Below are 16,511 nucleotides of genomic sequence, written 5' to 3'. Positions count from 1 at the left end.
CCCGCAGCACTACATGTAACTGCTAACTAATGCGCTGTTCCGTAACTTAACATTCCATCCTGAGCTTGAGATCGCTGAGCATATGCAAGATGCAGCTGAAATTGTTGAAGGACGTTTCGGTGTCAGTAAGTACATACTTACTAGTACTTGACCTTAGCATGAGGCTTCCTTCCTACGGCACCACAACTTCAAGCCTCGTCAATGCAGACCGCTACTATAGAATTATTCATCTGTTGTGAGTACGCCAGCTAGCCCACTCTGGACACCCTTTACTCACCCTCACGGCCTTTGACACTGCCATCCCAGGATCATATATCAAGGTTTCCTTGTGAAATTTTCAAATAAACATTCTGGTTCTGTTGCTACTTCTGCGATCACGCCGCAGATGAATCAAAGATATCAGAAGGCTTTCCTATGCATGCTATATTTGTCCAGGTCATAGTGTTGTCAAGGTTTTACTAGTGACATTCATGAGAACTATCATTGGCGCTTCAAGCTGTAGAGATGCTGTGTGATCAACTTGTCCTGCCTCTTGGCGGCAGTGAGGTCAAAAAGTGCTTGAAGTGCCGACTGTGAGAATATCTCCTTGATCAATTCCTCTTTCTGACTTTCATTCTTCCCTCTGCACCCCGGCAGGACCGTTGTAGCAGTTCGGTCGACCTTCTCCCGTTGCTCTTCTGCTTCTTGAACGAATTCCTACCAAACATATTGTCCTAGTGACATCGTCGTTCATTTATCCGTGATTTCGGTATGAATTATCCAGGTTGGGCAACAAAGTATCTGAAAACAGTTCAGTTCTACAACTGGTTGTCCATCATGCGCATTAAGCAACTATGGAATATTATCCCTATCCCATCCAAAATAAAGTTACTGGTAAGTTCTTGCAGTGACTTTATGGTACAAATTATCAGAGGCAGCCTGCCACTGAATGAGGCGTCCTGAAGCATTGTAACAATGCTGTCCGTACAACTAAACTGACTCTTCGAAACAGTGGGATCGGATAACTCTTTCACGCACAACCACTTTTTACTTCATATTTTCCATCCTTCATTGTGTTCTCCAGATCATCTTTCAAGGACAGGCCTTTCGTACCAATGTCGGGGCTGCTGAATTCTTGGCTTCCATCACCAGACAAGGAGACACCACCGATTCGAGCGCATTCTATGTTTTGGGGAGTGACCTTCGTCTTTGCGACAGTATCCCAGCAGACCTCAGCACTAGCTCTTGCCAAGTAATCTGGAATGGTATGACAGTTGGGGACAATTCGCTGACATCCGCAAATGCATTAGCCCCCATGATTACTACGTCATATTCAACGGGGACGTCAAGTTCCATGATCTCGACTCTTGTCGCGTCCTCGGGGTCGAAGGTGTCCACTAGTTCAATGAGTTCAAGCTACTCTGCGATGTCCAGTTTTATCACATCTGCAAGACCAACGATTACCGCAACTTCGAGTTCAACAGCATTCACAAACCCTGTGTCTTCATCGCATACCACTACTTCATCGGCGATAGCTTCAAGCGCTACTAATAAGGTACGCAGAGAGAGTGCTGCTAGAATGGTCAGTAATCCATTCAGGGTAGAAGTCAGCTAACGCGCCACTAGCAGCTGAATCGACGCAACCTCGTTCAAGATATCCAAGCCGTCGAGATCAATGGCACCTCACAAGTCATTGTGAACGGATATGGCTGGAACAATCAAGTAGCTGTTTTAGATCAACAGTGCCTTTGGGCTCTGAATTATCCAGTTCAAATGTAAGAAGCGTTTCCCCATAGCCTATCACTATGTATGTAACGTCATCGAAGCCTTCAGCAGACAGAGCGGGAGGATTTGACCTTCGTTGCTTTTCAAATATGGGTTCTCGGAATGTCTATCGTCGCTGTAAGTACAATATTGTTCTTTCTTCATCCATTTGTCACAACGTTGTACTAGATCCTGAACGAATCTGTCCCTCATACGTGAGTGCTGCACTAATTTGTCTGACGCGAGAGTACTCAGAGGACCATAGCATCGCAACTCTTTTGACACATATGCTGGCTACTGGATGGGCAGGTTATCAGATATTTAACACTGCTCAATTTCATGGTGACTTTTCGAGGCTGTCAACGAATGGAGCTTGCAATCCGATCAATCTTTTACCGTCATATTGGAAAAGTCGCTTTGTTGCCGAAATTGCAAGCTTGGTGCTGAACGCCGTTGCGCTGTTGGTTTCTTCCTTTCTATCGTGGAAGCTTGCCAAGGTGATGCAGTCTCGATCCTGGTTTGCAAGTTCACAACACTCATGTATTTTACTTCGATTGCATCCAGCTCTTTGGCTGGCAGACTTTCAAGCGCGTCGGGGCTTCAATCGTTATCAGTCGTGTCTATAAATTTGTGCTCGTGCTCTCCATCGTTATCCAGATATCGCTCTTTTTCATGGTGGTCTCCATCTCACTTTGGCTGGATCAACTTTGCAATGGCAACATCGGGCGTCTTGACACCTCACCTGAATTCAAACCACTGTTGATCGTCACTCTCATCGTGAGTGAACAAGTTACATGCCGCCAAAACCATTCACTGACTACATTTTTGTGTAGCTCTTACTTCCTTGGTTAACTGCAGTCAGACTTCACTTTGTGATTGCTTCTATAGTAACTTACACCTCTCACAGGGCTGGCATGGTGTGCGCCGAGAACTCAAAATACCTATGCTCGTATTTCTTGCGCTCAGTGTCGGATACCTTGCAGGCTGGGCAGCAATGTTCGATTCCAGCGCATTCCGGTGGACGTTCATGACCTGGACATTCTTCGGGGTGATGACCTCTTCATCTGTCTTCCTGACTCTTGTTGCGTTCATCTTGGGCATCATATGTCGTATTAACTTCGGCAAGGGGCTTATACGCTATCGTGAGTTTGCACTATTTGTTGCTCTCGCCTGTGAGCTTATACGGTTGGTACAGTCAATGCAGACGAGCCAATCCCAGAAGACTTTGTACCCGTGAACTACGGAGATGACCTAGAAAAGGTCGCGTTCCAAACAGATGATAGGAGAATGTCCACGTTCTCCGCCACGTTCGGCGCAGGACAAGAAGTTTCCCCCTCTCAGATACTCGCTCCTCCTATATGGGAGAAGTTCTCCATGCCTGATGCATTCTTAGCCTCAACCTCCGGATCCTACAACACCGTTGAGCGGCAAGTGTCCAACGGTAGCACATATAGTTCAACGAGCACTACTTCAAGCCGAGTCGGGAGTGACTCTACTGCTGGACATTCCAAACGCTGGATTATCGAGTAAATGACACTTGCGATTTGCACAGGCTCCCGGTGTATTTGAACTATAATTGTAGTGTAACTTATCAGTACCACTGGGTGGTTGCAATTCATACGGACATTCACTCTACTTTCAGCGAAAGCCACCGGCAAGCACCTCCAAGCGCGACAGAGACTTAGAACTGGTCGTCAGCGCTCGCTATTGCGGCCTCCCTCACGGGCCTCCGTCGTCATCTCTACCTGTGCTTGTTGAGAATCTCGAGTTCTCATACTCTTTGAACAGATAAATAGATTCACTAAGGAGGCGAGCATGTCCGTCACATGTTATATTCTGCTCGTATTACTTTATTACTACGCTACTAGTAGTTATACTCTCCGGATCCGCTATGTTGACCAGTCGCTAGTCACTGTACGGGACAGTCCATGTGATGGTGCATATGCCTTAAATCTCAACACTGCTGCTTCGAGCACACGCTATCATGTTGGTGACCGTGACTGACTGCTGCATCAGGAAAACCCCAACTTACTTAAGCTTGCCTTAAACAGACTTAAGTCGTACTTAGTGACTTAGCCTACTTTGCTAGAAATTCAAATTTGACATATTCGGGAAAAAGTTGTTCAGTCATATTAGCATACATATTTTGTTACAGGTTACACTAAAAAAATACAAAATTTACTAGGTAGATGATGCATGAGAGAGGAAACAAATGTGGCTAAGTTGATTAAGCAAGATTAAGTAAGTTGGGGTTTTCCTGATGGTCACTGTTGGACACCAAGTTGATGTTTTCCCTCTTCTTCCTAGTTCCGGGTGAGCATCTTGTGTAGATAGCACAATCAATCATCACTTGTGGAACGTCAACCAATTTGCAAGCAACTCGCAAATGCTCTAAACAGTCCAGAGACTGAGAAAGTATCGACTCTGGTTTGCGCAGAGCGAACTCCGAACTAACGCCCTTCGCCATCGCCGGTGAATGATCTCTGCATGGGAATCGGTATATGCTTAGTCTTCTTTTCATCTGCTCGCGCTGGTACATAGCTTCTTTGAGCTGAAGAACGGCCCACCATGCCGATTATTGTCATGACCTTAGATTTTGGGACCAGGAAAATTGTCGAGGTGACCACAGTACTTGCATTCCCAGAAGTAACGGCCGAGCTTTTGTGGAGATGCTCAAAGCTATCATTGATTAGGCCTATAGGGATGACACTGGACAGCCACCGTGAATGTTTTTACATTTTTAAAGTTGGACTAGTTCTCTGCCAACCCTGGGTTCTGCTAAGTTCTGCCAGCAATTTTTCGCAGAGTTCTGCCGTCTGCCAGGCACAACCAGTTCTGCCCACAACACTAGCCGTGCGCCGATGTTCTCCATCCTCTTCGGCTAAACGTTGCTTAAACGTTCATCTTCTGTGAGTTGCTGCTGCCACTGCTAATATCAAAGGTACGAGTAGTGAGGGAGAAGTGAGTTCTCTCTACCTGAAATGGTATAGACTTCGTTCTCTGGGAGGAACACGACTTGGAAAAAAGTGATATGTTTGACGATAATCAACGGTATTATTGCCACAGGTATAATTAGTAAATTACATCTATGAGTGAGGTGACGTTAGTGATGAAAATTGCCAAACAGAGCAGCTATGCTCACCAGCCACCGCCAGAGTGCTTCCATCTTGTTCTTCGCCGGGGGTTCCTCATATGAGTCTGCCACGATGTCAGCTATATTGCTCTTAAAGTCCATGTCCTCCGCAGCAACGGGCTTTGTGCCATAGTAGAGGCGAGCACCAAAGTACATAATTGGCCAGGTAATGAGAAGGATGTAGTCAGTGACAAAAGTTACACTATTCCACTTTCCTTTGAGGAAGACGCCCCATCCGCTAAACTAGAGAGTAGAAGAATAGTTAGTCTAAACAATATTAGCAGACATGAAAAGTCGACATACGAAACAGATGGTGATCGTCGTAACTACTCCCCACCACGCTGCGTATGGCTGAAGATTTGTGTAGTAAGGGAGCGTCTTCCGGTCGATGCCTTGAACCTGCATGCCCTTGTAGAAGCGGAGGTACGTCACCGAAATACCAAACCACGTCATAAGGCCAGCGATGGCTGACATGTTGGAAAATCGTTTAAATACTGAGCCCGCACTACTGGACACAGCCATGAAAGCAAGAAGGGAGAAAGCGGCGGAGAAGAGGACGGCAACGTAAGGCAACCCGTTGCGCGTTGTTTTAAGGAAGATCTTGGGAGCATTTCCTGAGGCTGCAAGACCATCTACAAAGTGTATTAATTTCGATGAGTTGGCTGCCAGATAAGTGTACATACAAATCGCACGAGATGCAGTATACAAGGAACTAGAAGATGCGGACCATGCCGAGGTCAACAAACAAGCATTAATAATCTGTTTTGAATAGCAATGAGAAATTTCTAGGTAGAAAGGAGGGCCATGTGCGGCTCACTGAAGGAAGAGATTTAATTCCAGCTGTTTCGATAGCAATGACGAATGGAGACCGGGCGGTTCCAGTGTTCAATTCGAGTAATGGGTTGTTGGATGGTACAAGCAAACCAATTATGAGTGTTCCACCGATGTAGAAAAGCAATATACGGATGTATACTCGACGGATGGCTTTGGGCAAGGTATGACGAGGATTCTTCGCTTCTCCAGCAGTAATCTAAGTGAGATTTGTAAGCAATATATTGATTGATAAACCTAGAATATAACGTACAGCAACAATCTCGGTTCCAATGAATGAGAAAGCAGCCTGCGTCAAAACAGCCCACCAGCCGAGGAATCGTCCTTCGGCACCTTCGATGCCACTATACTGAACGAATGGTCCAGGATTTTTCCAGTAGCGGAATCCAATGCGGTCATGGTTTGGACCACCTAAATCGATGACTATACCGAGAATGATAACACCAGTGATTGTGATGACCTTGACGGATCTATAGTAATTTCAGAATGGGAGATCGGGATATATTACACGGTAGTAGACGCACGCAAATATGAATTCCGCTTCGCCGTAAGCGCCAGCACCGAGCATATTAATGGCGAGAACGACGGCAAGACATGTGACGATCCATATTGAATCATTGACGGTGTAATTCCAATAATTTATCAATAATGCAGCAGCAGAAATCTCAGCTGAGATGATAAAAGAATGTCAGCAGGCACGCTAAGAAAATGCATTCAATTCAAGTACCAGGTGCTAAAAGGTAAGAGGTCAGTAATTGTGAGAAATGAACGAGGAAGAATGGGATGTACAGCTAATCGTCCAGTCATACCAGTAATTCCAACCCATGGCAAAAGAGAACGCAGGGTCAACGAAGCGCTCGGCCAGTTTGATATGACCACCAGCTATAGGCAGGTAAGCAATCTACGGAAATGAAGATCAGGTACATGAACTACGTCTGGGGCGTGCAGCAAGCATACCATTTCTCCCAGACTGATCATGACGCAATAGACGACGGAGCTCATGACAATGTAGCCGAGCAACAGACCAATGGGACCTCCATAACTCAGAGAGTCTGCGGTTCCAACAAAAAGACCAGTACCGATAACACCGCCAATACTTGACAGAGGTGAGAGTTCGCCAGAAAAAAAGAAATTTCAACACATACCTGATCATGGCGATGTGACGATTCTTGAGTTTACGTTGCAGGGTGTGCCGCGAGGGCCCCTGAAAAGACTCTCCATCATGGTCTAAGACGTCAGAGAATTCGCCTTTGCTGCTGCTACTAGTGTGATAGGCAGTAGCGGTGTCTGTCTTTTCGGTACCCATTGTGACGAGTGCTTGTGAACGAAAAGGTAGGAGGGAAAAATAATACTTTGACCCAACTACGACTCATACTAGTACTAGATATAGTATGAGCGGGGGGAGGGGGGCGTAGTGTTGTGGGCAGAACTGGCAGAACTGGCAGAACTTGGCAGAACGATGTTCCGCCAGCGTGGCAGATGGCAGAATCATGTGTTGTTTTGTGGCGCTAGAGGTACGAACTATATGGATGGCAGTGTCTTCTTTATGGACGTTGATCAAGGGAACGCCACGTCTGCATGATAGGACGCCTTTGTGATCACACTGTGCAACCAAAGTTGGGGAGCTTCACATTGGCGTGGTTAGTGGTTGCTATCATGTATCCGTAGTTCGGAAATGCGGCTGGCAGTCTGTGAAAGCATACCTCTAAAGTATGTATCTCCGTAGTCTCAAGTCATAGACGTTAAAGATAGTTATTGTATCTGGATCAGAACGGGTAAGTTTTCTTGAATAGTGTCCCAGAAAATGGACTAGTCGGAAACCTACCATGGGGACTGTCGATAAGCAAATCCGATTTGCTGATAGATGGATTGTTGTATATCTTGATATCTTCAGCCAGGGGGTCAGTCAACTACTCATTACTTTCCAGCCTTACTATGTTCCTCAACGTGCCTTCAGATTTCGCCGTGACAAATTTAGACCAGGCTCAGCTTACTTCTTGCTTTTAGCCCTAGTCAATATCGATTTTATTTGGCCATTTTATTTCGCACTCGGTATATTGTATCGAGTTCGGATTTGATATGGGAGAGGTGCCAAAATGCGGCTGACTGGGTGAGATCAACGCGACAAGCACTACATAGTGCTCGATATCGCGAACGCTGATGCCAACATGGATCAGGAAGAAAGCGCGTACGGTCACCACAACGCCTCACTAAATCACCGGAACCAAGTTTTGAAATTGTTGAAGAGATGTAAAGGAGATGGTCGAAAACTTCTGTTGGTCATATGGACCGCGTGGTCCATACTTAGCGCCTTGTCGCTTCGTGTCGAGTGCATGCAGTCACCAGTGCAATCGTTGCTGCAAAGAGTTTGTCATCCAGTGTCTCTGCATCAGCCAGTAGTAAGTAGGATGATGGTAAGTGCATCGAGAGACACTATAGCGTGCAGGTAATCTGCCATGGTATCATGGACGTGTTCAAACAATGTTTGGTCCGACAAGCACAGTCGAAAGACTCCTGCGCAGATAGGTGTATGCGGTATTGCATGCCAAGGGTGCCTAGCGGAGTGTGGGAAATATTGATCCATGACGTTTCCACGCTCGGCCCATCAGTATGCCTCTACTCACTGGCGGGTATTTCAGTTGCACCGATGATGCACCACAGGTCTGCTACTCTGTTTGATGCATTACTATGACACGAGCCTGTGACAACGTGATTCCGTAGTAACGACCAAATACAGTCACTATTACTGCTACTTTCCTCACCAGTTCACTGTGTTGCTGCCTCCTCGCAGTGCCACGGCGACCTAATGCGTATAGACTCTACTAGACTTTCCATGGGGATTAATCCGATGTTCGCGTCAACAGTCAGTCAACGACTTTTCTGCTACTCAGAGCCAGAGAATTGCGCAAGATTCGTCATGAATTTTGATACTCATACACCTGTCAGAGTAATCTCTGGTCGTTTCATAGTTCGCCCTGCCATGCACTGGTTCAAGGTTGGTCAAGTTTACACACAGCCTATCACTAATCTTAGACATTGATTCAAAAGATATTCTCTCCCACTGTATCGATCCGCCTTGCTAGAAGCATTTTTGTGAATGCAGCGGAGGAGTCGCGGCGTTTCTCGTCGGATTCCAAATCCAAAGGGTGACTCGGACGAAAAATGACGAGTCATCTACCGAAATCACGCGACTCTTGTGTCGATAAGTTGCAGAAAGCGAACTGAGCCTCGATACAGGTGAGTGAGTGTCACTTCTGTAGTCGTGCCCCTGTCATGACGACCTACTATTATAGTTTCTCGTGGAGGGTGCGATCAACACTTTGAGAATGTCTGTGAACTGGATTGCGTTCCTTTTGCGGCCCATTTTGAAATACCCTCGGACAACCGATATTTGGTGTGGATAGTAAAATTGGCATTGAAGGTTTTTTTTTTTGGATCCTTGTTTATTGTCCTGGCATTGAAGGTTAGAAGGAACTCGGGAAACGCTACTAGTTCGTGTGTACATGTCGCTAGCTAGACAAATTACGAAAACAATTTGAATGGAGATGTACAAGTATGAGTAAGGCTACATGTTTGCTAAGTGTGAATTGGAATGTTGCAGAAATTAAGTGAACTACCAGCATGCATGAGTTATCGTCATTCATATTCATATTCAGCTTCGGGTGTGGGCGTTCCTGTTGAGGAGAGGGTGGGCGAGGGTATTTGGATGGCCTCAACTTCTTTCTCCTGGATGATTGCAGCCTGCCTTGCAACTGTAGCCATCTCATAGTTTTCCTCTGTCGGCAGCTCTATAGGCGGACTAGTCACCAACTCAGTCTCCTCATACCCAAGGAGCGTCTCGCCGAATTGGAGCATCCAAGGGTGGTCCAGTAGTTCGATAGCCGTCGGCCTTCTCATGGCATCAATGATGAGACACTGCTTGATGAAGTTGATGCCTAGATCGCTCAGCTGTCCGGGTTCCGGTAGGGGTGGATGCTGCGTAGCCACTCCAATGTGGAACATGACGGCCCTGTTGCCCCATTCCCGTCAGATCAATCCTTACATTAAAGACGAACGATGGTCGTACCATTCATTATCTAAATTGCTCCATGGTTTCTTGCCGGTAGCAAACTCTAGAACCACGCATCCGAGCGACCAAACATCCATTGCGCCGTGACGACCTCTCTTATCATTTTTGATGACTTCCGGGGACATATACATGGGCGTTCCGGTCAAGCTGTTCATGCCTAAGCCTCCGCCAAAGCCGCCAGCTTTCGTAGAATTCCCGCCGAAGTCTCCTCTACGTGTACGTTGCATGGTTCGATTCTTCACGAGGATTTTAGACGCTCCAAAATCGACATATTTGATGACACCACGATGATCAAGGAGAATATCTGTTGAACGATCCAAATGATGTGTAAACCGCAGAATGCTCAGACTTACTGTCAGGTTTGATATCCCGATGGACTATTCCCTTCGAGTGCAAATATGCAAGTCCCTCCAGCATCTGCATGGTGTAGAGCTGTATGATACTCTCGTCCTCAATTCGCCCATGTTCCAGAAGAGAAGCCAGGCTTCCGCCCTGGCAGTACTCTTCAAAGATGTATACCTTGTCGCGGTGTACTTCGATTCCGTAGTATTCTACGACATTGGGATGATGAAGCATTTCCATGACGCTTAGCTCGTCCCTGATTTGCGAGTAGAGGTTTGGAAGCCCAGACAGCTCTTGAAATTTGATTTCCTTGACAGCCATGAGGGAACCAGAGTCGAGGTTGACTGCGAGGTAAACCGAACCGAATGCTCCAGCCCCAATGAACCTTCTTTGCTGCCAACGAATGGAGATATTGGAACTTGAAGACGCAAGGAAAACGAGAGACCGATCTTCGGGTTTCTCGTTGTCAAGAACACGGCCTACAACCCTTTGGTCTGTGCCGGTCTGTGCTCGACTGCTTTCAAGTGCATGTAACGCCCTTGCCGTCTTCTCCCAATACAGACGCACGTTAGCATCTGTGTATGAGTACGTGTTCATGCTGATGAGATCATCATTAGCAGGCGATGAGGACCTTGGGAATCCAGGCTCTTCATCGGCAGTTATCGAGGCTTGCTCGCGCAGAAGTCCCTCTTGTCTTTCCTTCTCCTTCCGTGCTTCCAAAGTGGACCGAGCACCAAGAATATCAAAATGGCTGATGAGGAGCGTCATGCAGCTAGCAACTTTCTGCCGCAGCATTTCGAATTGATCATCTGGCATTTGCAATATATTGTTCCGTCGAGTGCGGTGCAGCGCGAACTCCAATGCATTCACGGCCCATCGAAAGGTTTTCCGATCTGATGGATCGCAGTCATCACAGATGAATGATACCCAGGAGATGGCGAGGCGTATCAGCAGACGGTTGAATTTGCTGAGAGGCGAACGTTCCATGTACTTCTGAGCGTGTTGCCCATGCTCGGAAGCGAACAGATACCAATTCTCCAGGAGCTCCTGGTATCCAACTGCATTGCGCAGTGAATATCGAACGTGGTGCACAGAATCCACTATTGACTCCGCCAGCTTGTTGGTCGCGCGAGCTATCTTCCGCAGCTCACGGTTGACTGTGGGTAGATGCGCTTGTTGTTCGATGATGCACTGCAGAGGGGTAAGCACCATTTCTAAAGGCTCATCTTCTTCGTCCACGAAGATATCTGAGAATTGTTCCTTGGCTAGCACAAGCCGCCGGTCGGGTCCATCTGCAACAAGACGCAAGCGGTTGTCCTTCATGTCAAGATCCATCCTTGGAAGTTCGAGCATGAACACCAGACCATTCCACAGAAATTGACTTAGAGGAGATAGGAGGAGAAGATATTCGGCCTCATCATCATCCTCACTATCCATTATCTCCATGCTATCAACCACATGGACACCCTCGTCATTCATAGACTCGTGGGCATGGAAAGACTCAAAAAGAATGCGTCGTATGGCTTCTGGGCGGTCGCGCAAAGCACTAGATGCAATGATATAGATACCTTCTTCTTCAAACGATCGCGTGTAGACCAAAAAATGATCTGTCGCCACGAGAGCTGCGATGACCTGTTCGATGGGGACGCCTTCCAGGTTGTATTCGGCAGAATTGCAGAATCTTTGGGTCAAAACCCTGAATATGCCCAATATCATCAGTAAAATTTCGTCCCTTCACATCAAGGTTCAACGTACCGTGCAAAACGTTGGAGCTTTCGATAGCGCAACCGGACGTTGTCCAAGATCTTGCTATACCAGTTAACCTTCTGCTCGTCAGTCATGTGGCCTGACACATTGTTGGCGATGATATCTGCGTCGAAGATATTCGCGGACCCGCGACGTTGAGGTGGCTTTTTGTCTGCAGAAGGTAGTCGGACTTGAGTCTCAAAGTAATTTGCAACCCGGACCATGAGCTTGTTTGTCAATGAACTACAAATATGCCTTTAGTACGAGGGAACGCAACAGGGATACAAACTGACCAGACTTGTTCGGCGACCAACTGCGGGCCACCAGCAACAGTCATGCTGACATCATTGAAAGTCGCCCACTGAGACTCGATAAAATCCGTCTCTTTGAAGTAAATTCCTTTAACCCCGCTCTTGAGCTTCCAATGTATGAGTCTGAAGAATATAGAGAGCGCCTCGAGTATGGTGGAATCATAGTCATCGGTGATGCATTGAGGCAAATTCCAATTTCCTCCTGGGTCGGGTGCGAGGAAGGCCTCATATTGCCGCTTGAGCGTGCAGGCAAGACCCAAACTTATCTTTACATCTTCCGTGACTTGGTCGATGATGAGGACTTCTGGATCTTTAAGTTTCTGGACATAGTCCAGCCGAAGGCGGAGACATGCCTGCGCAAGTTTTGTCGGGAAGGAAATGAGTGGGACGAGTTCGTTCTCGAAAGTGGGGAGGTTCATTTCTTGAAAAAGGGAGGATAAGTTGACTTGGGCATCCCTAGCGGTACCGATGAAGGAATGTACAGTGGTGAGGAATCCTCTCTCAAATGTTTTCTGGATAGAATCCTCTTTGAGGACTCGCTCTACAAAAGTGGTACCGTCAGACACATCCGTAGGCCCGTTAGCGTAAGAATACAGGTTGGCGAGAGGGATGTCTGCGCTCGTCTTGGTCACATCGAGCGTCTCGCTTTCAGTCCACCGTTGGAGTAGTCCGATATGACGCCTCAAAGACAAGAGCACAGTCGACCAAGTGTTAAGCGTATCGCATCGAGCCTGGAAAGATGGCTCGGATGCAGCGACGTTATCAGCATGGAAAGCTTTGATTGTAGGGTAAAGTGAGTGCGCTACATTCAATCGCAGCAGCACAGCGTTGACACGCTTGAGTGCAGTAATCGCATCGCGCTCGTGATCTGCAAGCTTGAAATTATTGATCTCCTCAATGATAGGATCTGCCGTGCGCAATCTCCTCTCCTCAAGACGTTTGCGCTCTTCTTCAACAGAACGACCACTGAACTTGGCACGTAGCCCAAGCCAGATACTGAGATGGTTGTTGTTGTGTTCCTCCGATGAGGACTCGAGGGCTACAGCAATCCGAGTCTTCTCTGATTTGAGGACATCACCGTCCAAAACGGACGCCAGCATAGTCTGCCACTCCAATCGCTGTCTGTCCTCAACAGTCGCTGGCTGGATGTGCTCCGATTCAAGCATCAAAGCTGTAACGCGGTCTACACCGTCACCTCCCATGAGTGAGGTGCGCCCCAGATCTTCATCGTCACTATCTCCTGCGTCTATGAGCTGCCCTAAACCCCTCTGAAAGTAGTTACTGTCTGGATCATGCCGAGGATCATCCTCAAGACCTGGTTCGGACCTGTAGCGCTTCACGAATTGAGTGTAGATATCCGAGTACTTAGAGGTGTGAGACAACGTGTTATGATTGGAATGGGAAGATGCTGGGCCCGACGAGAATGCATTCCTTGGCCTATTCTTTCCTCTGCTGCGCAGAGACGCACTTGAAGAGGAGTGCATGCTGACTGATGATGTAGGGTGTCTAGATGAGATTGGGGGCTGGGCCCAGTCCACGTCCTCGGGATCGTTTGAGTCTTGCTCTTGCAGAGCAAGCAGCGATGGCATATGCTTCCTCATAGCCGAAACTAGTGGTTTCAAAGAAAGAAAGCCGCTGCAGCCAGCCGAGCTGGAAGTGGTCAGAATAGAAACACTATATGATATAATATGTTTGCAACCATATAAATGAAATTCAATAATGTAGTATACAGCATTCACGTGACCCCTCGAAATCAATAATCATGATCTGAACGTTGTGGAGAACCGTCACCATCTTCTTACTGACACACACACACTTCGTAAATCATTGTCGTAAATCTCAGCTAAAATGGGTATCGTCGAGAAGGTGACCTACATACATAGAGGTTTCTGGACGATGCTGATGCGCGACTGTCGCGGCATTTTTATATTCTCTAGATTAAGGAGATCGAGGGTGAGTAACATACTAGACTTTCATAGCGAATTGTTGGGTTCAATAAATTCGATGTGATTAGAGGAGATGGCTAGGAGTGAGTCTTTCTTCTCCGTATCTCAGAGTGTATTGCACCTGAACAATATGCCTCAGCCCAGAAGAACAAGGTACATATCGAAAAGACAGTACACTAGTTGCGATTGGCAGGCGCTTTGACACGTTCACCCCAAGTAGGCTACAGAATATCATCTGGGTCTTCTGAAAGCAAAGCTAGCTCGGTATCGGGCCCAACTTCTCGAACCTGCCTCCAAGTCTGGGCCCGCCGGTGTCGGGTTTGACGTGCAGAAATCAGGAGATGCCCGAGTTGCATTGATAGGATTTCCGTCTGTCGGGAAGGTGAGTTCATTCATAACATGCACGAATATTATCTGAAGAGGAACTTTAGTCTACCCTCCTCAGTAAATGTACTCACACCGCGTCCGAAACGGCAGCATATGAATTCACAACCCTTACTGTCAGCAACTCTCACCCAGTATATCCTATTGATGACTGACTTGTACGGAATACTTAGGCGATACCTGGAGTGATCGAGTACCAGGGGGCACGTATACAACTGCTCGATCTTCCTGGAATTGTCGAGGGTGCTAGCCAAGGTTTGTTTCCCGTTCTTTCCAAGTAAAATATATCATTGTTCTGTAGGCCGCGGTCGAGGGCGACAAGTTGTTGCTAGTAAGTCCCTTTATCTATTTAAATGAAAGATAATAAGTATGGCGCAGCGGCGAAGACAGCCGATCTTATTCTCATCATGCTCGACGCAACAAAGTCTGAAGAGCAGCGACGGCTTCTCGAGATCGAACTCGATGCAGTTGGTATCCGCCTTAATAAACGCAAACCTGACGTGGTGTTCAAACGGCGGACAACTGGTGGTGTGAGTAGTTAATTCATGTCTCCTGTCACATTCTCATTATACTTGCAGATAACTGTACGCTGAAGCTGCATTCATGCGCCATTCAAACATTTAATGGGTTATTTAGCTGAATACTACCGTAAAACTCACCAAGACAGACGAGAAGACTATTCGCACCATTCTGGCAGGATGTATGCCCCCTGAGTTTGGGTTCCATGTGCCTCGCTGACCAGACGCAGATAAACTACACAACTGCGATGTGATGATCCGAGAAGATGTATGTCAATAACTCTATCATTCGGCTATCATTCACAATGTTATTATCGGAAGATAACAACCGACGAGTTCATCGATGTCCTCATTGGTATGATAACTGTGTGTGCCGAGACGAACTGCTCATTTGACTCGGAAAATTATAGGAACTCGAAAATATATACCTTGTTTATGTATGTTTTGTTCGCTTGGCACGAGGTGCCACTTAGATCTGACTTCGGACAGATGTTTATAACAAGATTGATGCGATTAGTCTGGAGTTGGTCCGTACAAACCGACCAATTTGATGCTGACATCCTGAAGGACCCGTGATAATCAGGTAGATAAACTTGCAAGAACAGAGCATACAGTCGTGATCAGTTGCGAGATGGACCTCAAGTGAGTCGACTATTTTCACAGATCTGTTCCCCTGTCTTACAACCAACTAGTCTGGACTACCTTATCGAGCAGATATGGGAAAGCTTAGAGCTTGTCAAAGTTTACACAAAGAAAAGGGGTGCACGACCAGACTTGTCGGATCCTGTATGTTTGAGAAAAGGCGCTACTATCGAAGTGTGTAACATCGCTATCGTTTCATAGACTTTCTTGACATCGCTATAGGACGTCTGTTTGGGTATTCATAAATCGCTCGTCTCAAACTTCCGCAATGGGCTTGTCTGGTGAGTAAACCGTTTGTCGGCTCACACATACACTTAACTCTTGACAGGGTATATAATATTTTGCTTGCATGGCGGATTGTGGCCACTGACTACTCGCATAGGGTCGTTCATCCAAGTTCTCACCCCACGCACAGAAGGTCAGTTTGAACCATCAGTTGCAAGACGAAGATGTTGTTTCAAGTATGTTTCCTTCTTTGACAGTATCACTGCTGTTAACATTTTACCCTCTGTAGTTTTCACGAAGTAGTCACTGTTCAGTTACGACTGGTATGTGCTTATCGGCATACAGAATTTTGAGGAACAACACCAAATATAGTTGCTCTGGCTTCCGGCTCTTGGCCTGTCTCTGCCCATAAGTTGTCACTTGCCAATTTTAAGTTCAACGATATCCCCCCAGTCCAAAATTTGACCACAGATTGCCTGTGCGTATGTGGGCCAATTGCCTATGATGTAGTATAGACGCTATCATGAGCCGCCTTGGAAGAACTTGGGAGGCACTCGTACTCCGAAATTTGCATGCGTTCGCTGTGGATCGAGGTCATCCATCCCGCGGACTTATCAGTGA

At 46.9% G+C, this 16,511-nt stretch overlaps 4 protein-coding genes across 4 annotated transcripts; 2 read left to right on the top strand and 2 right to left on the bottom strand.

The window, feature by feature from the left end:
- The first annotated feature begins 593 nt into the window (after positions 1–593).
- F5147DRAFT_669139 (uncharacterized protein) lies at positions 594–3,378 on the top strand. The gene is made up of 11 exons (XM_041435431.1): positions 594–748; positions 796–873; positions 992–1,534; positions 1,606–1,754; positions 1,806–1,881; positions 1,933–1,958; positions 2,009–2,240; positions 2,308–2,520; positions 2,577–2,600; positions 2,651–2,885; positions 2,939–3,378. Exons 2-11 carry the CDS (start codon positions 817–819, stop codon positions 3,271–3,273), a joined length of 1,890 nt encoding a protein of 629 aa, XP_041298440.1. The 5' UTR covers positions 594–748; positions 796–816; the 3' UTR covers positions 3,274–3,378.
- Positions 3,379–4,993: 1,615 nt separating this feature from the next.
- On the bottom strand, positions 4,994–6,875 carry F5147DRAFT_669138 (amino acid permease/ SLC12A domain-containing protein; the record flags this gene model as incomplete). Its single annotated transcript, XM_041435430.1, has 7 exons — positions 6,665–6,875; positions 6,497–6,608; positions 6,232–6,376; positions 5,961–6,177; positions 5,736–5,906; positions 5,180–5,635; positions 4,994–5,119 (listed from the first exon to the last, which is right to left on the bottom strand). Coding segments are annotated over exons 1-7 (1,272 nt in total), but the record flags the coding sequence as incomplete, so codon positions are not given.
- Positions 6,876–9,343: 2,468 nt separating this feature from the next.
- F5147DRAFT_566001 (uncharacterized protein) lies at positions 9,344–13,764 on the bottom strand (the record flags this gene model as incomplete). The annotated part of the gene is made up of 5 exons (XM_041430781.1): positions 9,344–9,716; positions 9,774–10,080; positions 10,130–11,814; positions 11,874–12,107; positions 12,158–13,764. The coding sequence occupies 5 exons, from the start codon at positions 13,762–13,764 to the stop codon at positions 9,344–9,346; spliced, it is 4,206 nt and encodes a 1,401-aa protein (XP_041298438.1).
- Positions 13,765–13,929: 165 nt separating this feature from the next.
- F5147DRAFT_669127 (P-loop containing nucleoside triphosphate hydrolase protein) lies at positions 13,930–16,409 on the top strand. The gene is made up of 20 exons (XM_041435429.1): positions 13,930–14,041; positions 14,113–14,128; positions 14,190–14,204; positions 14,261–14,274; positions 14,342–14,503; positions 14,553–14,621; positions 14,679–14,760; positions 14,807–14,836; positions 14,884–15,035; positions 15,084–15,089; positions 15,142–15,205; positions 15,254–15,291; positions 15,345–15,378; positions 15,434–15,460; positions 15,513–15,550; positions 15,607–15,665; positions 15,716–15,839; positions 15,888–15,946; positions 16,047–16,126; positions 16,180–16,409. Exons 1-20 carry the CDS (start codon positions 14,024–14,026, stop codon positions 16,191–16,193), a joined length of 1,101 nt encoding a protein of 366 aa, XP_041298437.1. The 5' UTR covers positions 13,930–14,023; the 3' UTR covers positions 16,194–16,409.
- Positions 16,410–16,511: the final 102 nt, after the last annotated feature.

The sequence above is a fragment of the Suillus discolor genome (genome assembly GCF_016758755.1).
Source record: "Suillus discolor strain FC423 chromosome Unknown F5147scaffold_4, whole genome shotgun sequence".
Classification (NCBI taxonomy): Eukaryota; Fungi; Basidiomycota; class Agaricomycetes; order Boletales; family Suillaceae; genus Suillus; species Suillus discolor.
Note: the sequence above shows the minus strand (reverse complement) of the source record. Positions and strands in the feature narration are given on the sequence as shown.

What these genes read in the sequence shown, in the direction of transcription:
- F5147DRAFT_669139 (XM_041435431.1), top strand. Translation starts at nt 817, where the DNA reads ATGCGCATTAAGCAACTATGGAATATTATCCCTATCCCATCCAAAATA. An exon ending in CTTCAAGCGCTACTAATAAG is followed by an intron (nt 1,535 to 1,605) that starts GTACGCAGAGAG and finishes ACGCGCCACTAG; the next exon opens with CAGCTGAATCGACGCAACCT. An exon ending in TACTTCCTTGGTTAACTGCA is followed by an intron (nt 2,601 to 2,650) that starts GTCAGACTTCAC and finishes CACCTCTCACAG; the next exon opens with GGCTGGCATGGTGTGCGCCG.
- F5147DRAFT_669127 (XM_041435429.1), top strand. An exon ending in GATTTCCGTCTGTCGGGAAG is followed by an intron (nt 14,504 to 14,552) that starts GTGAGTTCATTC and finishes GAGGAACTTTAG; the next exon opens with TCTACCCTCCTCAGTAAATG. An exon ending in ATGAATTCACAACCCTTACT is followed by an intron (nt 14,622 to 14,678) that starts GTCAGCAACTCT and finishes CGGAATACTTAG; the next exon opens with GCGATACCTGGAGTGATCGA.